This window comes from Ascaphus truei, chromosome 6, assembly GCF_040206685.1.
Source record: "Ascaphus truei isolate aAscTru1 chromosome 6, aAscTru1.hap1, whole genome shotgun sequence".
NCBI classification, from domain to species: Eukaryota; Metazoa; Chordata; class Amphibia; order Anura; family Ascaphidae; genus Ascaphus; species Ascaphus truei.
This window is the reverse complement of record NC_134488.1, coordinates 105,562,421-105,584,228: the sequence shown is the minus strand read 5'-3', so window position 1 is coordinate 105,584,228 and position 21,808 is coordinate 105,562,421. Positions and strand designations below refer to the sequence as shown.

The 21,808-nt window shown below is 38.5% G+C and overlaps 1 protein-coding gene across 1 annotated transcript; it reads right to left on the bottom strand.

Annotated features, from left to right (window-relative positions):
* Window positions 1–407: 407 nt before the first annotated feature.
* On the bottom strand, window positions 408–8,019 carry LOC142497574 (prolactin-2-like). The gene is made up of 5 exons (XM_075605568.1): window positions 7,958–8,019; window positions 4,349–4,530; window positions 2,699–2,806; window positions 1,261–1,422; window positions 408–915 (listed from the first exon to the last, which is right to left on the bottom strand). Exons 1-5 carry the CDS (start codon window positions 7,986–7,988, stop codon window positions 727–729), a joined length of 672 nt encoding a protein of 223 aa, XP_075461683.1. The 5' UTR covers window positions 7,989–8,019; the 3' UTR covers window positions 408–726.
* Between the last annotated feature and the right edge of the window lie 13,789 nt (window positions 8,020–21,808).

Below are 21,808 nucleotides of genomic sequence, written 5' to 3'. Positions count from 1 at the left end.
GTTAATTTAGGACATCATCAGACGGTGTTTAGCAGTGTTGGTAAATCTTTTCACACAACCTCCCTTTGTTTTTTTTATATATATATATATATATATATATATATATATATATATATATATATATATATATATATTTTTTTTTAGTAGCCTGACAGAAAAGCTATGTGGAGGGATATAACCTTATCAGTAAAAACCTGTCTGAACATGTCTAAAAGCACAGTAGGTTGGCACAATAAATAACTCTTTACCATATTAGATGGTTACAAATATTGAACTTGGTGTATGTCTCTCTCCCCCCAACATATTCTGTTACTATGTGGATCACATTATGTTTTGATAACATGAAAGTGAAGCTGAGCTTTATTACTATCCAATTGAATGACTTGCAACATTATCTCATGCTAGTTTTAGCTGCTGCGTGTTCTTCTAACTCCCATTATTGTACTGCTTGTGAAATCTCCATGTTGGCGATACATAGAGTAGCCATATTCTTATAAGTGTATATGCAACTAGTGGATTCAGAGATTAAAAAATATAAATCTACAACAAATTGAGTTTGTGAGGAGAGTACAACATAGGAGTCCATTTCTGTGAAGGTGTGATATTGAAAGACAGTAACTAGCTGGGGAGGTTGAATTGCTAATGGTTTTTCTGATGTGAACCAATAGCCAGAGACATGGTAGAAAATGAATGTGTGGTGTATGAAGAAACACATAGTTACTCCCCCTAGCAGTTGTTTGCATGAACCAGGCGGCACCTAAGGATCTTCAAGTAGGTGTCGATCTTGTTAGAGTCTCTGCGGAAACAATGTAGCAGGTGGTAGAGGGAGAAGAGCGGAGTCTCCTCGTTTGGCACCATAGCTTCCACAGGACCATACCACTGAGGGAAAAATCCATCCCCAGGATTACTCTGCATCTAAAATGTAAGAAAGATGTGGTTGTTCTTAGTGCTTGGCTTTGTCTGAAAGGGAATTCTGAGGTAAATGGACGAATACTTGGCGGCTTATTCAACATGATCTGAAGTGGCCAATCCGTTTTCAGACACAATTCCCCGTTTGAAGTCCATGGGGAATTTTGGCCATAAACGGCCCGATCGACCACTATGGATCATATAAAATAAGCCCATTTGGGGTAAATCTGCCACTAGTGGGCAGCAGTGATTTGAGGATTTTTGTAGATGGGGGGTATATGATTGGAAATATACGTGCAGAGGGAGAGTCTGAAAAACAGCTGAGGTTTTGTAGAATATTTGACTGCTTACCCTTCCAGCGATCCTCTCTATCCCTCCCATCAGATTCTTGGTTTGTTCCTCAACTTCCTTCACCTTCCTTGCCATGTTGTCTGGAACCTCTGAGGTCAAGTGCAGCAGAGGCTGGTTCCATGAGCGTAGTAACTTTAGTATAAGGCTCATCAGGTCGTCATGCTGGGGAACAAAAGATAGAATGTGCAAGCATGTGGGTGTGTTTACATGTACACTTACATGTGAAGAAAAGCAATAGGTTTGGGGCCTTTTAAATACTGATGTGCATTTAAGGTGCTAATCAATATCATTTTTATAGCTCCGAATTGGTGAGCGCTACGATTACCGTACAATCTTTAAGTCCTTTCTCTCCAATATTACCTTCTTCTGTGATGTCAATACAATGTAGAAGGGTCCTAGTAAATGAGTCTGTTTTTCGCCTATTCAACCACAGGTGAATTGTTTAGCGGCTCAGACAGTATATTCTCAATGGTTATATTGCATACTTTAATATCTAATATCTATTTATTTTTTTGGATTATTTAGACTATAGATAGGGGAGAGGGAGTGGCTCAGTGAGTAAAAGACACTGACTGGCACTGAGAGTTTGAAGAAGGGGAGCCTGGTTCAATTCCCGGTGTCGGCTACTTGTGACCTTGGGCAAGTCACTTTATCTCCCTGTGCCTCAGGCAACAAAAACATAGATTGTAAGCTCCACGGGGCAGAGACCTCAGCCTGCAAAATGTCTCTGTAAAGCACTACGTAAAAACTAGCAGCGCTATACAAGAACATGCTATTATTATATATGGGTATTTTTGTATAGTCAGTGTTTCTTCACCTCCAATATTGCAGTCAGTTTTCCCAATCTGTGTATCCTATTCCTGTTTATATCCCCCTTATGCAATCTGTTATGATGCCTTAGGAGCTAACTTTTTCATTCATTTTTAAAATCGCATCTGTGCAGCTGTTAATGGAAGGATTATACAATACGGCTCCTGTTCACCATTAGGATTTTTACTTGCTAGCTTAAACTTTCACTTTTTTCTTTTTGGAATTCGATTTAAATAGTATCTCCATTTGTATTCTAACCCTCACCCCCCCCCCCCCCCGCAATGGGTGTGCTGCATTATTTAATCCAGGGGTGGATAACTCCAGTCCTCAAGGACCAGGTCAGGTTTTAGCAATATCCCTGCTTCAGCACAGGTGGCTCAATTAGTCAAAGACTGAGCCAATGATTCAACCACCTGTGCTGAAGCAGGGATATCCTTAAAACCTGAGCTGTTGGCGGCCCTTGAGGACTGTAGTTGCCCATCCCTGGTTTTAACCCCTTCTCTGTCAGAAGGCCGTTTGGGCTTCTGGAAGATGTTGCTGGCCCCTCTGGGAGTGAGAGTTTTGAAATGCCTGTGTTTTAGAATCGCACACACCAGTTCTTTATTGTGGAACTTTCACCACTCCTTACATGTATCTGCAAAGCTTGGTCCTTGTCCCCGGGGGTATTCAGTGAAGAGGTATGGCAGTTGTTCATAGATCTCGCTATAAACTGGCGACCTTGGGAATAGCTCTGGTCCTGTTAGGATAATAAAATGTAAAAACACCTTTTTTTTAATTTATTTATAAAAGGTGCTCTAAACTGGTGAGGATTTAGGTTTTTATAAGGGAGCATGTACAGATGTAATTGTATGCAGGCGTGCAATACTAAGTTGCAGTAGTTGAGACAATTGCAAGCAGATATACGGTAATACATACTGACAGCACAGCTGCAGTACTTCTCCGGACAGAAAAACAACCAATCTTCGAAAACCTTCCTTAGTAAAACATAAATGGGATTTTAAAGAATTCCCTCTGACATGCAATGTCTTCTGGCATTAACTAGGAAAACAAAACGGTCAAACTGACATTTAGGGGTTACTTTGAAATAATATCAACCTTGGGTCCCAAAGTTCTTGTTTCCAAGGGTAACTGGGGGGGTCATGTTCTAAAGGGGGGAAAGTACTCCACTAAAGAATAGTGAGTTCATGACATAGGAGCACAGTCTACCTGCAGCAGTTTGGGAATAAAACAGTAAGGCAATGGAATGTGTGATAAACTGTACTTGGCTACCAAAGCAACAAGTATGAAATTAGCAGGTCGGGTTGAAGGACAACTTAAAGGCCATTCGTGAGCCAGGTGCAGAGCCCTGCTCTAAATAATTGTGAGGTTCCAATACTGAGAATCGATGCTACAACGGCAAAAGATGAGTCGCTACTCTTATCGTGCATCAGCTGATGCTTCCAGCAATAGCTCGTAGTCGGTAGTTTCCTCATGCTTGTGTTTTTATTAAGAGGAACGGCAGAGGACATGCAACGTTGCAGACTACATTGGGATCTTTGCAAAGCATTCTTGACAAGGGGCTTGGTGCAGCCGACATATACCGTGTCCTCAGCAGTTCCTTTTAATCTGAACACAAGCATGATGACGGTACAGTCGGAGCTATTGATTGAAGCATCGGTTGATATAATGATGGAAGGTGGTTGGAGGTGAGACAGATGGTCCTTAAGGGTTTTCTGTGTTTGTGTTGCTATAGTATGTGTGCTTTATTGTGATACTGGGTCACTGCGGAACCATTATTAAAATGGCATATCAAGGGCTTGTTGGGGTTTTGGATTATTTCTCTATACTCCTTCAAGAGTAGTAAATGCTTATCTTTTGCAGCAAGTATCTTTCACGTTGTATCTTTTTACATGGAAACTTTTATTCATTGTACAGTGCGTGTATCTCTTCTATACAGCTGTGGTATCTCCTTATTTATGCAAATCCCTTTAATACAATCTAGGTCCATTATGTTAATAGTAATAGCAGCAAATTACATCATAGAACTATCTTTAGCCGCCCCGGAGCATTGATTGATTGATTAAGAATATCTTTGTGCTGCATATCAAACAGCAGCACTTTAGAATATTACACTGTGTAATTAACTGGTTAACTCCATCACTTCTGCAGGAGTCAGCAGTGCTCTTTTAAGAGTATGTCCTGGAGGGGAAAAAAAGAATAATACTGAAACATTTTTAATGTTGCTATAAGAGAGTTAGTGGTTTATAGGAGGGCCCAAAGAAATCTGCACAATACTCACAAAGTCTTCAAACATTTCTGTGGAGAGGGAGTGGATATAGTTTGAGAGTTTCACTGCCCTGTCAAAGAGGTCACCAAGCAAGACCTGGCAGGGGGCACTTCCTGGAGTACAGAGGGGCGATGAGGACACCACTTTTCTCATCACAAACACATCAGACATCAGAAGTGCAAACAGTAGCATGCCTGCGTAGAGCAAAACGCAATCATAGTGATGTCCCATTGCTTCATAAAGAAGCACATTCTTTGACCTGTCCTTTTCTTATGCAAGGCTCATGTTGATACTCCATGCTGTTGTAATAGTGGCTCCAAGCACAACCATAAAGAAATGCGGTGTTACATTAAGGTCTATTATGGGTTACGCACTCTATCCGGTGCTGACTCCATTTGACTTGAATGGGAGAGCACGCCAGATTGGGTGCGTAAACCTGTAATGGACTTTATTGAATAACCCCCAAAGAAGAGGTAGGTACAAAACAAAAATAGACGAATATGGGAAATTTTGTAAACAAAAATGGCAATCGGTGTAGTAAAAATATTTTCTATTTGTAGAAAATTGTAAGCATCAAATGATGAAATGGTCTGGCTTGTTGTTTACCAAAAAGTGTGCAAACAAAATATTATTGAGAACATGTGGTTGGGGTTCTAGGAAAGCAGTTGCACAAGAATAAAATACACTTGCGCGTTTCACTCCTGTGGTAGCTTTATCTAAGATACTCTTACTCTTTGATAAAGCTCCCACAGGAGTGAAACGCGTAAGAGCTTTTCGTTCTTGTGCAACATGTGCCAATAAATCTTTGTTTGAACTGACCTAGCAGCCCTCAGAGTTTTATTTGACTGTGAACCGCCAAACGTTTTCTTCAATTCTGTTTTGGATACCGGCAGGAGCACGTCTAACGCTGAACAACTGAAGCAGATCCCTGCGAGTACTTTAATTCTCATTCATCATATGTATTCAAGTGGAGACAATGCCATTCTGTGTTATGTGACTTAGTGCTTTCTATGCATTCGGCTAGTCACTCACAGATTAACATCATTTATATTATATTTTTACCAACATATGGACTGTCAGGCTCGTCTGAATACAGAGCCTCACCTATTAAGGATTGATATACTTCTTCTACTTCATCATGGTGCAGCGAAATGTATTATTACTGCAGCCCGGGTTCATTATGCTCTAGTCTAAAAAGATACAGCATCACAGGTTTTTTGGAAGCGCTGTCCTGTTTGTTTTTACAAACTACTTTCTCTTAGCTGAATTATGGTGTTATGAATTTAAGGGTATTTGTAAGCTGTTCCACTGACACTATGACACTATGTGCCATATTTTATTATAGATCTAGTTCATGACGTCTCTATCCAGAGGCGAAAGCCCGGCATGCAGCAATCATAAGCTGCGTAATCATTGTATTGCACCAGATGATCTAAGAAGACTAGAGCGGGATTTGTAGGGACGGGGAACTCAAGTATATCAGAGAGCAGTTTGAAAATCATTCTCCAATATGAAGAGACCACGGGACAAGACCACCAATAGGGTTGCCAGGTTATTTCTTGAAAAATACTGGACACGCTGGTGAAAGGAGCAACGCACTTGAGAAAAATCGTTGTGAGGTATGTTTTGTATAAATTATCTGACCATTACATCATTTTGTCTCAATTTCACTTAAACTATGCACCAATTTGCACCATTTCATATTATATTTCGTAATAAGATTCTGTGGAGAGGTCTGGAGATTGAGCGCCCTCCCGGAATTTTTTCCGAAATAGAATATGAAATGGTGCAAACTTGGAGTGAAATTTAGAAAAAATGATGTAACGTTCATATAATTTATAAATAACATACCAGCAGTCATACATGGCGAGCAATACTGATCTTAATGCTCCGCGCCCACTACTTCCAAGATTGGTGCACCCTCCCTTCATCCTCTCACCCCCACAGGACAACCACAGAAAACACACACACACACACACACACACTACAAAAACACACAGGACAACCACAGAAAAAACAACTCTCAGCTCCATGCTGTTTCCTCCTCTCCTTGGCCTCCCTCCCACCTTCTCCTGATTGGCTGCATTACACAGCAGCAACAGCTCATCAGAATGGAGGCAGCTGAACAGCCCTTTTTGGTCAGGTCACTATGCCCAGAGAGATAATACCCGACACATCATACATGTGCGGTATTACCTTTCATTTTTTACTGGACAGTGTCCAAATACAGGACAGTTCAGTTCAATACTGTACACCTGGCAACCACCAGGCATGATTACCTTCCAGCTGACCACAGTTTTTCAGCATCGCGATGATGATGCAGTTTTACATTTTTATGAAAGAGTGCAAACATTTTAGTCAATGTATGACTGTTATCAGGAGTAATTGCTAATACAGGTCATGTTTCTCAGGGAGTAATCCATGATAAAGAAAATAGATTTAAACAAAAACACAAACATTTTCAGAAAACATTTGCTCTCTTTCAGGGTGTTCTTGGAGCTACTACCATGTCTGTATATTATAATTTGGTTGTTTACCGCTCCAGGAGCACATGCAATGTAACACGTTGTTTCCTTTTTTCCCCTTCATTCCTAGTGCACTGTTTATTTGCATAGGTCTTTGGACCATTTTAATTATCTGCCTATAATCCAGAACACACAGCAGTGAAGAAACAAAGTTACAAATCACTGCTTCACGGCCATATATATATATATATATATATATATATATATATATATCTTTTGAATATGTAAGCGAGTGTCAGATATGAACCATTGACTCGTATAGTCTCACAATAAGGAGATATATACTGTATATGTCCAAAGGAGGATAATAGAGCCAATGTCTGTTTGAGAAAACCGCTATGGCTTGTTCTCCTGTGTGGACATACCAAACCTAGAGTACAAAATACAAATACATCTAAAAAATCTTCTTCCCAAAATCCAGAACCCACTATATTATTTTTCTTCACCCCTGTAAGTAAATTCTGATCCACCCCTGGGACAACTATCAAAGTATTTCAGCCTTCATGTTATTCTGTTGTAAATGAAACATAAACATAGAAATTGACAGGCGATAAAGGCCACCCGACCTACCCAGCCTCCCAATTTCTATAGCTATATATATTTCTATATATATTCCTATAAATTCAACCTTCACATATACTCACTTAGTCACTCCCTTGCAGTGATGTCCATCTCCTCTGATCTTTACATTATTTTATTAAATTAGTGATCTCAGGTCAATTTAGCCATATTTTTCTTACTATGTGTGTGTGTATATGTATGTATGTGTGTATATATATATATATATATAAAATCTATATATATATATGTACAAGTGAATATTTGTTTAGACAGCAACTCCGTTATGAATAGTATGTGTATAAATGTTCTACAGTATGTAAGTGACATACATTCTGTATATAGAATATATTTACAGATATTCTGATGTATTAAAGATATACCTAACACATTAAAACAACCACAGTGACCGTTTCTACTGGCAAGATAAACACACATACACGCAGACAGGTAACAGCAAATAATTCTATGGGGGTCTTCGTATAATAGTGTCTGATTGGCACTATCACAGTTTAATGCATACAAGTTTAATGGTTACCTGTAAATGAAGCTCCTCTTCTGGTCGCCATGGTCAGGAGGTAACTTTACCTGATGTTGAGGTTTCCCTGCTTATTTTCCTGTCCATGCGATCAGCCGCTTTATACCAACCATTCGAACCACATGCTTTCCCCTCTGTGCCTCCTGGTGACATCACACTGGTAATCAGAAACATGGAGCAAACCTCATTTCCCCAACATTCATATTTAGGAGGACATGAGCCCCTGCTGGGTTTAGTGCTATAGTCTTTGGCTTCGATGTTTTCATTAATTTGCTCTTAAGCTTAGGAAATTAGCACAATTTCATTACCCGCATCTCATTCCCCTTCCTGCAGTTACATACTATACAGAGTGTTCGTTACAAACCAGCGTATTCGTTTTTTGCATTAACTAAAATACATATATTGCTAGTAAACCTGTTTTCTGCTTGAGAGGCCGGCAGTGTGTAGGTCCATCCATCAGCGGCCTACAGTATGGAGTTGTTTCAAGAAAGACTTGAAAATGACATTTTCATGTGATCAGAAGACGCGTAAGACGAGCAGGAGGGTGAAATCTCCCTGCCTGTACCGTACAAACATGTCTTAACTCTGTAGTTGTAGCTGTAGTTAAGGGGTATCCAAATCCAGTCCTCAAGGGCCACCAAAAGGCCAGGTATTGGGGATATACAGTACCTGCTTCAGCACAATCAGTGACTCAGTCAAAGATGTGATGTAACTCTATTACAGAACATGCGATGTAACTCTATTACAGGAGATGCGATGTAACTATTACAGAAGATGCGATGTAACTCTATTACAGGAGCTGCGATGTAACTCTATTACAGGAGATGCGATATAACTCTATTACAGGAGATGCGATGTAACTCTATTACAGGAGATGCGATATAACTCTATTACAGGAGATGCGATGTAACTATTACAGAAGATGCGATATAACTCTATTACAGAAGACGCGATATAACTCTATTACAGAAGATGCGATATAACTCTATTACAGGAGATGCGATGTAACTCTATTACAGGAGATGCGATATAACTCTATTACAGAACATGCGATATAACTCTATTACAGGAGATGCGATATAACTCTATTACAGAACATGCGATGTAACTCTATTACAGAACATGCGATGTAACTCTATTACAGAAGATGCGATGTAACTCTATTACAGGAGATGCGATATAACTCTATTACAGAACATGCGATGTAACTCTATTACAGAACATGCGATGTAACTCTATTACAGGAGATGTGATGTAACTCTATTACAGGAGATGCGATGTAACTCTATTACAGAACATGCGATGTAACTCTATTACAGGAGATGCGATGTAACTCTATTACAGAACATGCGATGTAACTCTATTACAGGAGATGCGATGTAACTCTATTACAGAACATGCGATGTAACTCTATTACAGAACATGCGATGTAACTCTATTACAGGAGATGTGATGTAACTCTATTACAGGAGATGCGATGTAACTCTATTACAGGAGATGTGATGTAACTCTATTACAGAAGATTAGATTGTCACAGGAGACCAGGTTATTGACACCTTTTTACCGGTATCATTCATTGAGCAAAACAAGGTAATGAAATAAATTGTAATTTATTCGGCATAAATTCGCTTACACACAATGAAACACAACATACAGACGAAAAGACACTCTTACTTTGGGGCTGGGGTTGAAAACTAGACTTTCCTATGTGCAGAGAACTCTATGAGAGAGTTTTACCCTGACCGGAACTTAGCCCGGAATCTCCTGGAACCCATATCGGCATAAAATTCCATACGCCACCACTACGTTTGATTCTGAGAAATTGGGTGCAAAATGCTGGACTTAGTCTCTAGCGGGCAGGCTTTTCAGGCTTCAAATCGAAGCCGGTTGCTTTGCTATTATGAACAGAGCATCTTTGAAAAGCCCGCCCATGCTCTTTCGGCTCTGACTCAAGGGGAACACACCATCTGATTTGGCTCATGGCTTCTTATAGTATTCTCTGCTTCATTCATAAAATAGCAGAACGGACAGCCAATCAGCGTGTGAGAACATTCCCAAGCAGCCAATTGGAGCCGAGCCGACTCGAAAAGCCGGGTCAGCGGGAAATTCGAAACAGTTAAGGGGCATGCGCAAGCCTGCCACATACCCCTCCCCTTCCTCCCCCTCCCCCCCAGCCATCCCAATGCCACAAGTTGGGCAGGCTCCACTAGGTCTGGCAGAAGACGTGGCATCCCGGAGGACTGCCATTGATCTCCGGACCTAGTACTCCACCTTTCCCCGCTGACCAAATGCTGTTCACACCTCTGGGTATCCTCTGGCTGCTTTGAACTTTGTCCAGCAGACATACCGGCGCCTATGGGTTAGCTCGGGCTGCCTGTTTGGACATCGGTTCCGAATGTAAAAACATATTACACTATATTAAAGTAAAGAACATACAACAATAAGGTTATCGCTCAATACCTAAGACATACAAATTATTAGTTTATTGGTGCGTATGGAGAGATAAGAGCACAAACACAGATAGTGAACAAGGTCACCTAGATCCCTATTAGCACGCACTCATGGTGCACTAGTACAAAGTACAGGGTTTATTATCCACTGAAATAGCAAATGTCCCATTACCCCATAGAGTGATAAGCAATAATGACAGGCGTAAAGTCTGTATAAAAACAGAAAAATAACAAAACTTTAATGTTAACGAATAATCACGCCGAAACAAGTGTGGGTATGTACACGTGGATTAAAAAAGGAATAGAAAGGGTCCCCTGAGGGCCGGGTGCCTGGTGAGAAACTGGTAGTGAAAACAATAAGCTTAATAGCTATACAGTAACTCTCATCACGTCACGATCAGTAAAACCAAATAATACAGTAGTGCGGTGTATATAAGAGGATATAAACCCTGCTCAGGTGTACACTCTACTGACAGAGTACATGTGTTTCAGTGGATAATAATCCCTGTACGTTGTACTAGTGCACCATGAGTGCGTGCTCATAGGGATCCAAGTGACCTTGTTCACTATCTGTGTTTGTGCTATATTAAAGTATATTGTAATATACTGAGTTGTGGGGTACAGGGAACAGAAAAGGAAACAAATGTCTCTTTATTTCTACAATGAGCGACAGAGAAGCCCAATGCTACATCCAATATGACAAAAATACACAGAAAAATACTTATATATTCTCTTGAAAAAGGGTCATTTAGTAGTTTAACCCTTTGGTCAAAGCGTTGTAAGCCTGCGAGCCACGACAAGGCAGACGCAGTTCGCAGGTCCTAACACTACCAGATAAAATACTAATATACCTCTATTAGGATTAAAATTCTCATTTACCTCTATTAGGAGGGAGAAAGACCAACATTGGATCTATATCCAGTAGAATGAAAAAGACCTGCTGACCTGGGAAGTGGGGAGGGGCGGGCTTAAAACCTGCCTTATTTCCCCACACACTTTCATGTGATTCGGTTTGGACTCTGAGTCATCCCCCCCCAACCTTATGGTTGGGAACCCACAAAACAAATACCGGTTGTGGGTCACCTTGGCACTAGCTGGGGTAACCCCCTTAACTAAGCTACAGGAATACATATTTATCTCTGTGCCTCATTCTCCTTTCTGGGCTGTGCTGAAGCAGGGTACCCTAGGGCTGAGTCACGATTATGTTTTCAAGGGGAGGTATTGCCGGGACAATGTGCCAACATGTATCCAAGAATCACGCATGATCCCCGGGTACATTTATTGGGGAACCGGCAACTCTGGACCCCAACCTCCTAGGCACTTTCTGTCAACAGTTCCTTCACAAAAATCATACACCAGCAATCCTTGCTTGACTGCATGCCCGGAAAGGGAAAAACACAATAACTGGTTTTAATACAGAAAGTACAATGCAATAATACAATGTTACTGGGTCCAAGAGCTAACTCTCTTGGACCCTTATACACGGAGCAGGGGTAACCAAACAGGCTTGAGTTTTATTATATAGCCTGGTTGCCCCCTCCCGTCACAGCGATGTAACTCTTACAGAAGATGCGATATAACTCTATTACTGAAGATGTGGTGTAACTCTATTACAGAAGACGCAATATAACTCTATTACAGAAGATGCGATGTAACTTTATTACTGAAGATGCGATGTAACTCTTACAGAAGATGCGGTGTAACTCTATTACAGAATATGCGATATAACTCTATTACAGAATATGCGATATAACTCTATTACTGAAGATGTGATATAACTCTATTACAGAATATGCGATATAACTCTATTACAGAAGATGCGATATAACTCTATTACAGAATATGCGATATAACTCTATTACTGAAGATGTGATATAACTCTATTACAGAATATGCGATATAACTCTATTACAGAAGATGTGATATAACTCTATTACAGAATATGCGATATAACTCTATTACAGAAGATGCGATATAACTCTATTACAGAAGATGCGATATAACTCTATTACAGAATATGCGATATAACTCTATTACAGAAGATGCGATATAACTATTACAGAAGATGCGATATAACTCTATTACAGAAGAACCGATATAAATCTCTTGGACCCTTATACACGGAGCAGGGGTAACCAAACGGGCTTGACCTTTATTATATAGCCTGGTTACCCCCTCCCGTCACAGCGATATAACTCTATTACAGGAGATGCGATATAACTCTATTACAGGAGCTGCGATATAACTCTATTACAGGAGCTGCGATGTAACTCTATTACTGAAGATGCGATATAACTCTATTACAGGAGCTGCGATATAACTATTACAGAAGATGCGATATAACTCTATTACAGGAGCTGCGATATAACTCTATTACAGGAGCTGCGATGTAACTCTATTACTGAAGATGCGATATAACTCTATTACAGAAGATGCGATATAACTCTATTACAGAAGATGCGATATAACTATTACAGAAGATGCGATATAACTATTACAGAAGATGCGATATAACTCTATTACAGAAGAACCGATATAAATCTCTTGGACCCTTATACACGGAGCAGGGGTAACCAAACGGGCTTGACCTTTATTATATAGCCTGGTTACCCCCTCCCGTCACAGCGATATAACTCTATTACAGGAGCTGCGATGTAACTCTATTACAGGAGCTGCGATGTAACTCTATTACAGAAGATGCGATGTAACTCTATTACAGGAGCTGCGATGTAACTCTATTACAGGAGATGCGATATAACTCTATTACAGGAGCTGCGATATAACTCTATTACAGGAGCTGCGATATAACTCTATTACAGGAGCTGCGATGTAACTCTATTACAGGAGCTGCGATGTAACTCTATTACAGGAGATGCGATATAACTATTACAGAAGATGCGATATAACTCTATTACAGGAGCTGCGATATAACTCTATTACAGGAGCTGCGATGTAACTCTATTACTGAAGATGCGATATAACTCTATTACAGAAGATGCGATGTAACTCTATTACAGAAGATGCAATGTAACTCTTTTACAGAAGATGCGATGTAACTCTTACTGAAGATGCGATGTAACTCTTACTGAAGATGCGATGTAACTCTTACTGAAGATGCGATATAACTCTATTACAGAAGATGCGATATAACTCTATTACAGAAGATGCGATATAACTCTATTACTGAAGATGCGATATAACTCTATTACAGAAGATGCGATATAACTCTATTACAGAAGATGCGATATAACTCTATTACTGAAGATGCAGTGTAACTCTATTACTGAAGATGCAATGTAACTCTATTACTGAAGATGTGATATAATTCTATTACTGAAGATGTGATATAACCCTGTTGTATTGTATTGTATGTCTTTATTTGAATAGCGCCTTTAATGTATATAGCGCTTCACAGTATTAGTACACGTGACAATCATATAAATAACAAATAATACAAATAACGGGTCATGGGAATAAGCGCTTCAGACATAAACGTAACATTTAGGAAGAGGCGTCCCTGCTCCGAGGAGCTTACAATATAATTGATTACAGAAGATGCGATATAACTCTATTACAGAACATGCGATATAACTCTATTACAGAAGATGCGATATAACTCTATTACAGAAGATGCGATATAACTTTATTACAGAAGATGCGATGTAACTCTATTACAGAAGATGCGATATAACTTTATTACAGAAGATGCGATGTAACTCTATTACAGAAGATGCGATATAACTCTATTACAGAAGATGCGATGTAACTCTATTACTGAACATGCGATGTAACTCTATTACTGAACATGCGATGTAACTCTATTACTGAAGATGCGATATAACTCTATTACTGAAGATGCGATGTAACTCTATTACAGAATATGCGATATAACTCTATTACAGAAGATGCGATATAACTCTATTACAGGAGATGCGATGTAACTCTATTACAGGAGATGCGATGTAACTCTATTACTGAAGATGCGATGTAACTCTATTACAGAAGATGCGATATAACTATTATAGAAGATGCGATATAACTCTATTACAGAAGATGCGATGTAACTCTATTACAGAAGATGTGATATAACTCTATTACAGAATATGCGATATAACTCTATTACAGAAGATGCGATATAACTCTATTACAGAATATGCGATATAACTCTATTACGGAATATGCGATATAACTCTATTACAGAATATGCGATATAACTCTATTACAGAAGATGCAATATAACTCTATTACTGAAGATGCGATGTAACTCTATTACAGAAGATGCGATATAACTCTATTACAGAAGATGCGATATAACTCTATTACAGAACATGCGATGTAACTCTATTACAGGAGATGCGATGTAACTCTATTACAGAAGATGCGATATATATTACAGAATATGCGATATAACTCTATTACAGAAGATGCGATATAACTCTATTACTGAACATGCGATGTAACTCTATTACTGAAGATGCGATATAACTCTATTACTGAAGATGCGATGTAACTCTATTACAGAATATGCGATATAACTCTATTACAGAAGATGCGATATAACTCTATTACAGGAGATGCGATGTAACTCTATTACAGAATATGCGATGTAACTCTATTACAGAAGATGCGATATAACTCTATTACAGGAGATGCGATGTAACTCTATTACTGAAGATGCGATGTAACTCTATTACAGAAGATGCGATATAACTCTATTACAGAAGATGCGATATAACTCTATTACAGAACATGCGATGTAACTCTATTAAAGGAGATGCGATGTAACTCTATTACAGAAGATGCGATATATATTACAGAATATGCGATATAACTCTATTACAGAAGATGCGATATAACTCTATTACTGAACATGCGATGTAACTCTATTACTGAAGATGCGATGTAACTCTATTACTGAAGATGCGATATAACTCTATTACTGAAGATGCGATGTAACTCTATTACAGAATATGCGATATAACTCTATTACAGAAGATGCGATATAACTCTATTACAGGAGATGCAATGTAACTCTATTACAGAATATGCGATGTAACTCTATTACAGAAGATGCGATATAACTCTATTACAGGAGATGCGATGTAACTCTATTACTGAAGATGCGATGTAACTCTATTACAGAAGATGCGATATAACTATTACAGAAGATGCGATATAACTCTATTACAGAAGATGCGATGTAACTCTATTACAGAAGATGTGATATAACTCTATTAGAGAATATGCGATATAACTCTATTACAGAAGATGCAATATAACTCTATTACTGAAGATGCGATGTAACTCTATTACAGAAGATGCGATATAACTCTATTACAGAACATGCGATGTAACTCTATTACAGGAGATGCGATGTAACTCTTACTGAAGATGCGATGTAACTCTTACTGAAGATGCGATATAACTCTATTACAGAAGATGCAATATAACTCTATTACAGAAGATGCGATATAACTCTATTACAGAAGATGCGATGTAACTCTATTACAGAAGATGCGATATAACTCTATTACAGAACATGCGATGTAACTCTATTACAGGAGATGCGATGTAACTCTTACTGAAGATGCGATGTAACTCTTACTGAAGATGCGATATAACTCTATTACAGAAGATGCAATATAACTCTATTACAGAAGATGCGATATAACTCTATTACAGAAGATGCGATATAACTCTATTACTGAAGATGCGATATAACTCTATTACAGAAGATGCGATATAACTCTATTACAGAAGATGCGATATAACTCTATTACAGAAGATGCGATATAACTCTATTACTGAAGATGCAGTGTAACTCTATTACTGAAGATGCAGTGTAACTCTATTACTGAAGATGTGATATAATTCTATTACTGAAGATGTGATATAACCCTGTTGTATTGTATTGTATGTCTTTATTTGAATAGCGCCATTAATGTATATAGCGCTTCACAGTATTAGTACACGTGACAATCATATAAATAACAAATAATACAAATAACGGGTCATGGGAATAAGCGCTTCAGACATAAACGTAACATTTAGGAAGAGGCGTCCCTGCCCCGAGGAGCTTACAATATAATTGATTACAGAAGATGCGATATAACTCTATTACAGAAGATGCGATATAACTTTATTACATAAGATGCGATGTAACTCTATTACAGAAGATGCGATATAACTTTATTAAAGAAGATGCGATGTAACTCTATTACAGAAGATGCGATATAACTTTATTAAAGAAGATGCGATGTAACTCTATTACAGAAGATGCGATATAACTCTATTACAGAAGATGCGATGTAACTCTATTACTGAACATGCGATGTAACTCTATTACTGAACATGCGATGTAACTCTATTACTGAAGATGCAATATAACTCTATTACTGAAGATGCGATGTAACTCTATTACAGGAGATGCGATGTAACTCTATTACAGAAGATGCGATATATATTACAGAATATGCGATATAACTCTATTACAGAAGATGCGATATAACTCTATTACTGAACATGCGATGTAACTCTATTACTGAACATGCGATGTAACTCTATTACTGAAGATGCGATATAACTCTATTACTGAAGATGCGATGTAACTCTATTACAGAATATGCGATATAACTCTATTACAGAAGATGCGATATAACTCTATTACTGAAGATGCGATGTAACTCTATTACAGAAGATGTGATATAACTCTATTAGAGAATATGCGATATAACTCTATTACAGAAGATGCAATATAACTCTATTACTGAAGATGCGATGTAACTCTATTACAGAAGATGCGATATAACTCTATTACAGAACATGCGATGTAACTCTATTACAGGAGATGCGATGTAACTTTTACTGAAGATGCGATGTAACTCTTACTGAAGATGCGATATAACTCTATTACAGAAGATGCAATATAACTCTATTACAGAAGATGCGATATAACTCTATTACTGAAGATGCGATATAACTCTATTACAGAAGATGCGATATAACTCTATTACAGAAGATGCGATATAACTCTATTACAGAAGATGCGATATAACTCTATTACTGAAGATGCAGTGTAACTCTATTACTGAAGATGTGATATAACTCTATTACTGAAGATGTGATATAACCCTGTTGTATTGTATTGTATGTCTTTATTTGAATAGCGCCATTAATGTATATAGCGCTTCACAGTATTAGTACACGTGACAATCATATAAATAACAAATAATACAAATAACGGGTCATGGGAATAAGCGCTTCAGACATAAACGTAACATTTAGGAAGAGGCGTCCCTGCTCCAAGGAGCTTACAATATAATTGATTACAGAAGATGCGATATAACTCTATTACAGAAGATGCGATATAACTTTATTACATAAGATGCGATGTAACACTATTACAGAAGATGCGATATAACTTTATTAAAGAAGATGCGATGTAACTCTATTACAGAAGATGCGATATAACTCTATTACAGAAGATGCGATGTAACTCTATTACTGAACATGCGATGTAACTCTATTACTGAACATGCGATGTAACTCTATTACTGAAGATGCAATATAACTCTATTACTGAAGATGCGATGTAACTCTATTACAGAATATGCGATATAACTCTATTACAGAAGATGCGATATAACTCTATTACAGGAGATGCGATGTAACTCTATTACTGAAGATGCGATGTAACTCTATTACAGAAGATGCGATATAACTATTACAGAAGATGCGATATAACTCTATTACAGAAGATGCGATGTAACTCTATTACAGAAGATGTGATATAACTCTATTACAGAATATGCGATATAACTCTATTACAGAAGATGCGATATAACTCTATTACAGAATATGCGATATAACTCTATTACAGAATATGCGATATAACTCTATTACAGAATATGCGATATAACTCTATTACAGAAGATGCAATATAACTCTATTACTGAAGATGCGATGTAACTCTATTACAGAAGATGCGATATAACACTATTACAGAAGATGCGATATAACTCTATTACAGAACATGCGATGTAACTCTATTACAGGAGATGCGATGTAACTATTACAGAAGATGCGATGTAACTCTATTACAGGAGATGCGATGTAACTCTATTACAGAAGATGCGATATATATTACAGAATATGCGATATAACTCTATTACAGAAGATGCGATATAACTCTATTACAGAACATGCGATGTAACTCTATTACAGGAGATGCGATGTAACTCTATTACTGAAGATGCGATATAACTCTATTACTGAAGATGCGATGTAACTCTATTACAGAATATGCGATATAACTCTATTACAGAAGATGCGATGTAACTCTATTACAGAAGATGCGATGTAACTCTATTACAGAAGATGCGATGTAACTCTATTACAGAAGATGCGATATAACTCTATTACTGAACATGCGATGTAACTCTATTACTGAACATGCGATGTAACTCTATTACTGAAGATGCGATATAACTCTATTACTGAAGATGCGATGTAACTCTATTACAGAATATGCGATATAACTCTATTACAGAAGATGCGATATAACTCTATTACAGGAGATGCGATGTAACTCTATTACAGAATATGCGATATAACTCTATTACAGAAGATGCGATATAACTCTATTACAGGAGATGCGATGTAACTCTATTACTGAAGATGCGATGTAACTCTATTACAGAAGATGCGATATAACTATTACAGAAGATGCGATATAACGCTATTACAGAAGATGCGATATAACTCTATTACAGGAGATGCGATGTAACTCTATTACAGAAGATGTGATATAACTCTATTACAGGAGATGCGATATAACTCTATTACTGAAGATGCGATGTAACTCTATTACAGGAGATGCGATATAACTCTATTACTGAAGATGCGATGTAACTCTATTACAGAAGATGCGATATAACTCTATTACAGAAGATGTGATATAACTCTATTACAGAACATGCGATGTAACTCTATTACAGGAGATGCGATGTAACTCTATTACAGAAGATGCAATATAACTCTATTACAGAAGATGCGATATAACTCTATTACAGAAGATGCAATATAACTCTATTACAGAAGATGCAATATAACTCTATTACAGAAGATGCGATATATATTACAGAAGATGCGATATAACTCTATTACAGAAGATGCGATATAACTATTACAGAAGATGCGATATAACTATTACAGAAGATGCAATATAACTCTATTACAGAAGATGCGATATAACTGTTACAGAAGACGCGTATAACTCTATTACAGAAGATGCGATATAACTCTTTTACAGAAGACGCGTATAACTCTATTACAGAAGATGCGATGTAACTCTATTACTGAAGATGCGATATAACTCTATTACTGAAAATGCGATATAACACTATTACAGAATATGCGATATATATTACAGAAGATGCGGTATATATTACAGAAGATGCGATGTAACTCTATTACAGAAGATGCGATATAACTATTACAGAAGATGCGATATAACTCTATTACAGAAGATGCGATATAACTATTACAGAAGATGCGATATAACTCTATTACAGAAGAACCGATATAAATCTCTTGGACCCTTATACACGGAGCAGGGGTAACCAAACGGGCTTGACCTTTATTATATAGCCTGGTTACCCCCTCCCGTCACAGCGATATAACTCTATTACAGGAGCTGCGATGTAACTCTATTACAGGAGCTGCGATGTAACTCTATTACAGAAGATGCGATGTAACTCTATTACAGAAGATGCGATGTACCACTAGTACCACTATTTTAAAATCAGCCTTCTACATGTAGTTTTTTTTAGGAGAAGGTACTGCGCTGCCCCAATTACATATTGATGCCCATGACATTTCTTTTGATAATATGGTCAGGGGTGCGTATTCTTTAACTTGATTGCCTCTGTATTAAAGAAGCTATTTCTTTGACTTAAAAATATAATTTTGGAACTACATTCTGTATCTAAATAAAAGATGTAAAAACAGGCAGAAATAGTGGGTGGCATTTGTGCAGTAAATGAAACCTATTTGTGAAGGTTTAACACTGTCTGCTTCAGCGTAAACATCATCTCATTGTTAATACAACACCTGTCACCAGCTGGTAATGACATATGCAGCGTTGTGAGAGAGCAGCATCATGTATACATGAATATTTCTATCCAACCCTAAGGGTTTTATCTGCTCGGGAGATCCTTTTACCTACAAGCCGTGGGATTAATTAGGAATCTGTCATGAATTGCAAAGTGGGTTAATCATGAATTCTCATTCTCGCCCCTCTCTCTCTTTTTTTTATTTGTGTACACTGGAATCAGTAAGCAGATGTTCTATAATCTATCCGTAGAAAACATCAAATATAGCAAATTATAACTGTACTTAACATGGTTAATTGTGCATGTGGGACAGTAGAACCACAAAGGAAAAAATATAATGCCAGTAGACTCCATTTGACAGTCTAGGGGTGCTCAACTCCTGTCCTCAAGCCCCCCAACAGGTCAGGTTTTCAGGATATCCCAGCTTCAGCACAGGAGGCTCTGTCGATTGAGCCATCTCTGCTGAAGCAGGATCTGATTGAGGCTCTTGTGCTGAAACTGGGATATCCTGAAAACCTGACCTGTCAGGGAGGGGGAGGGGGGTTTGAGGACTGGGGTTGAGCCCCCCCCTGGTCTAGTCCATTAAATATTTCGATATTTTACAGATATGCACCTCGGAAACTGCACAGATTTGCGCAAAGTAGATCTTTTTAATAAAATATATCCATGTATTTCTTCCTCTGTTTTGATTCACAGCCATTGGGATGGATAATACCTTTTTTGGATGTATCTGTCTCCAAATCACACCTCCACCCTATGCTTCGAGTGACTGGCACCTCTGGCTGGCTGGCAAAGTAGCACACCATTTGTGTAATAATGTGATAAGGAAATATCAAGACACTGGATCTGCAACGTGAGTTCCCCTGCTAAAAAAGCTAGGGATGGGGTGGGTAAATGTGGCCCGCCAACCCATCCTCTCCGGCCCGACCTCTCTCGCCTCAGCTGCACGAGCGGCAGTAGGAGAGAGGGTGGCAGAGGCAAGAAAGAGCACGGAGACAGGAGACAGCACAGAGCCAGGAGGGAGCACAGTGGTGGAGGCGAGGGCGGTGATGGTAGCCCACCTAGGTGGAGTCTAACATGGAAGCTAGGTCCCACCAGAAAGTCATCAAGTTCTATATTCGCTGCCACTTTACTACTGCATTAGGTAGGAATGGAAGAGAAGGGGGGGGGGGGGGTTTGAGAGAGAAGGTGGGTGAGGTGACGGGGGGGTGGGAGAGAGTGAAGGGAGTACGAGAAATGGGGACAGGTAGGGGAGATGCAGGTGAGAAGAGTATGTGGGAGAAGCTGGT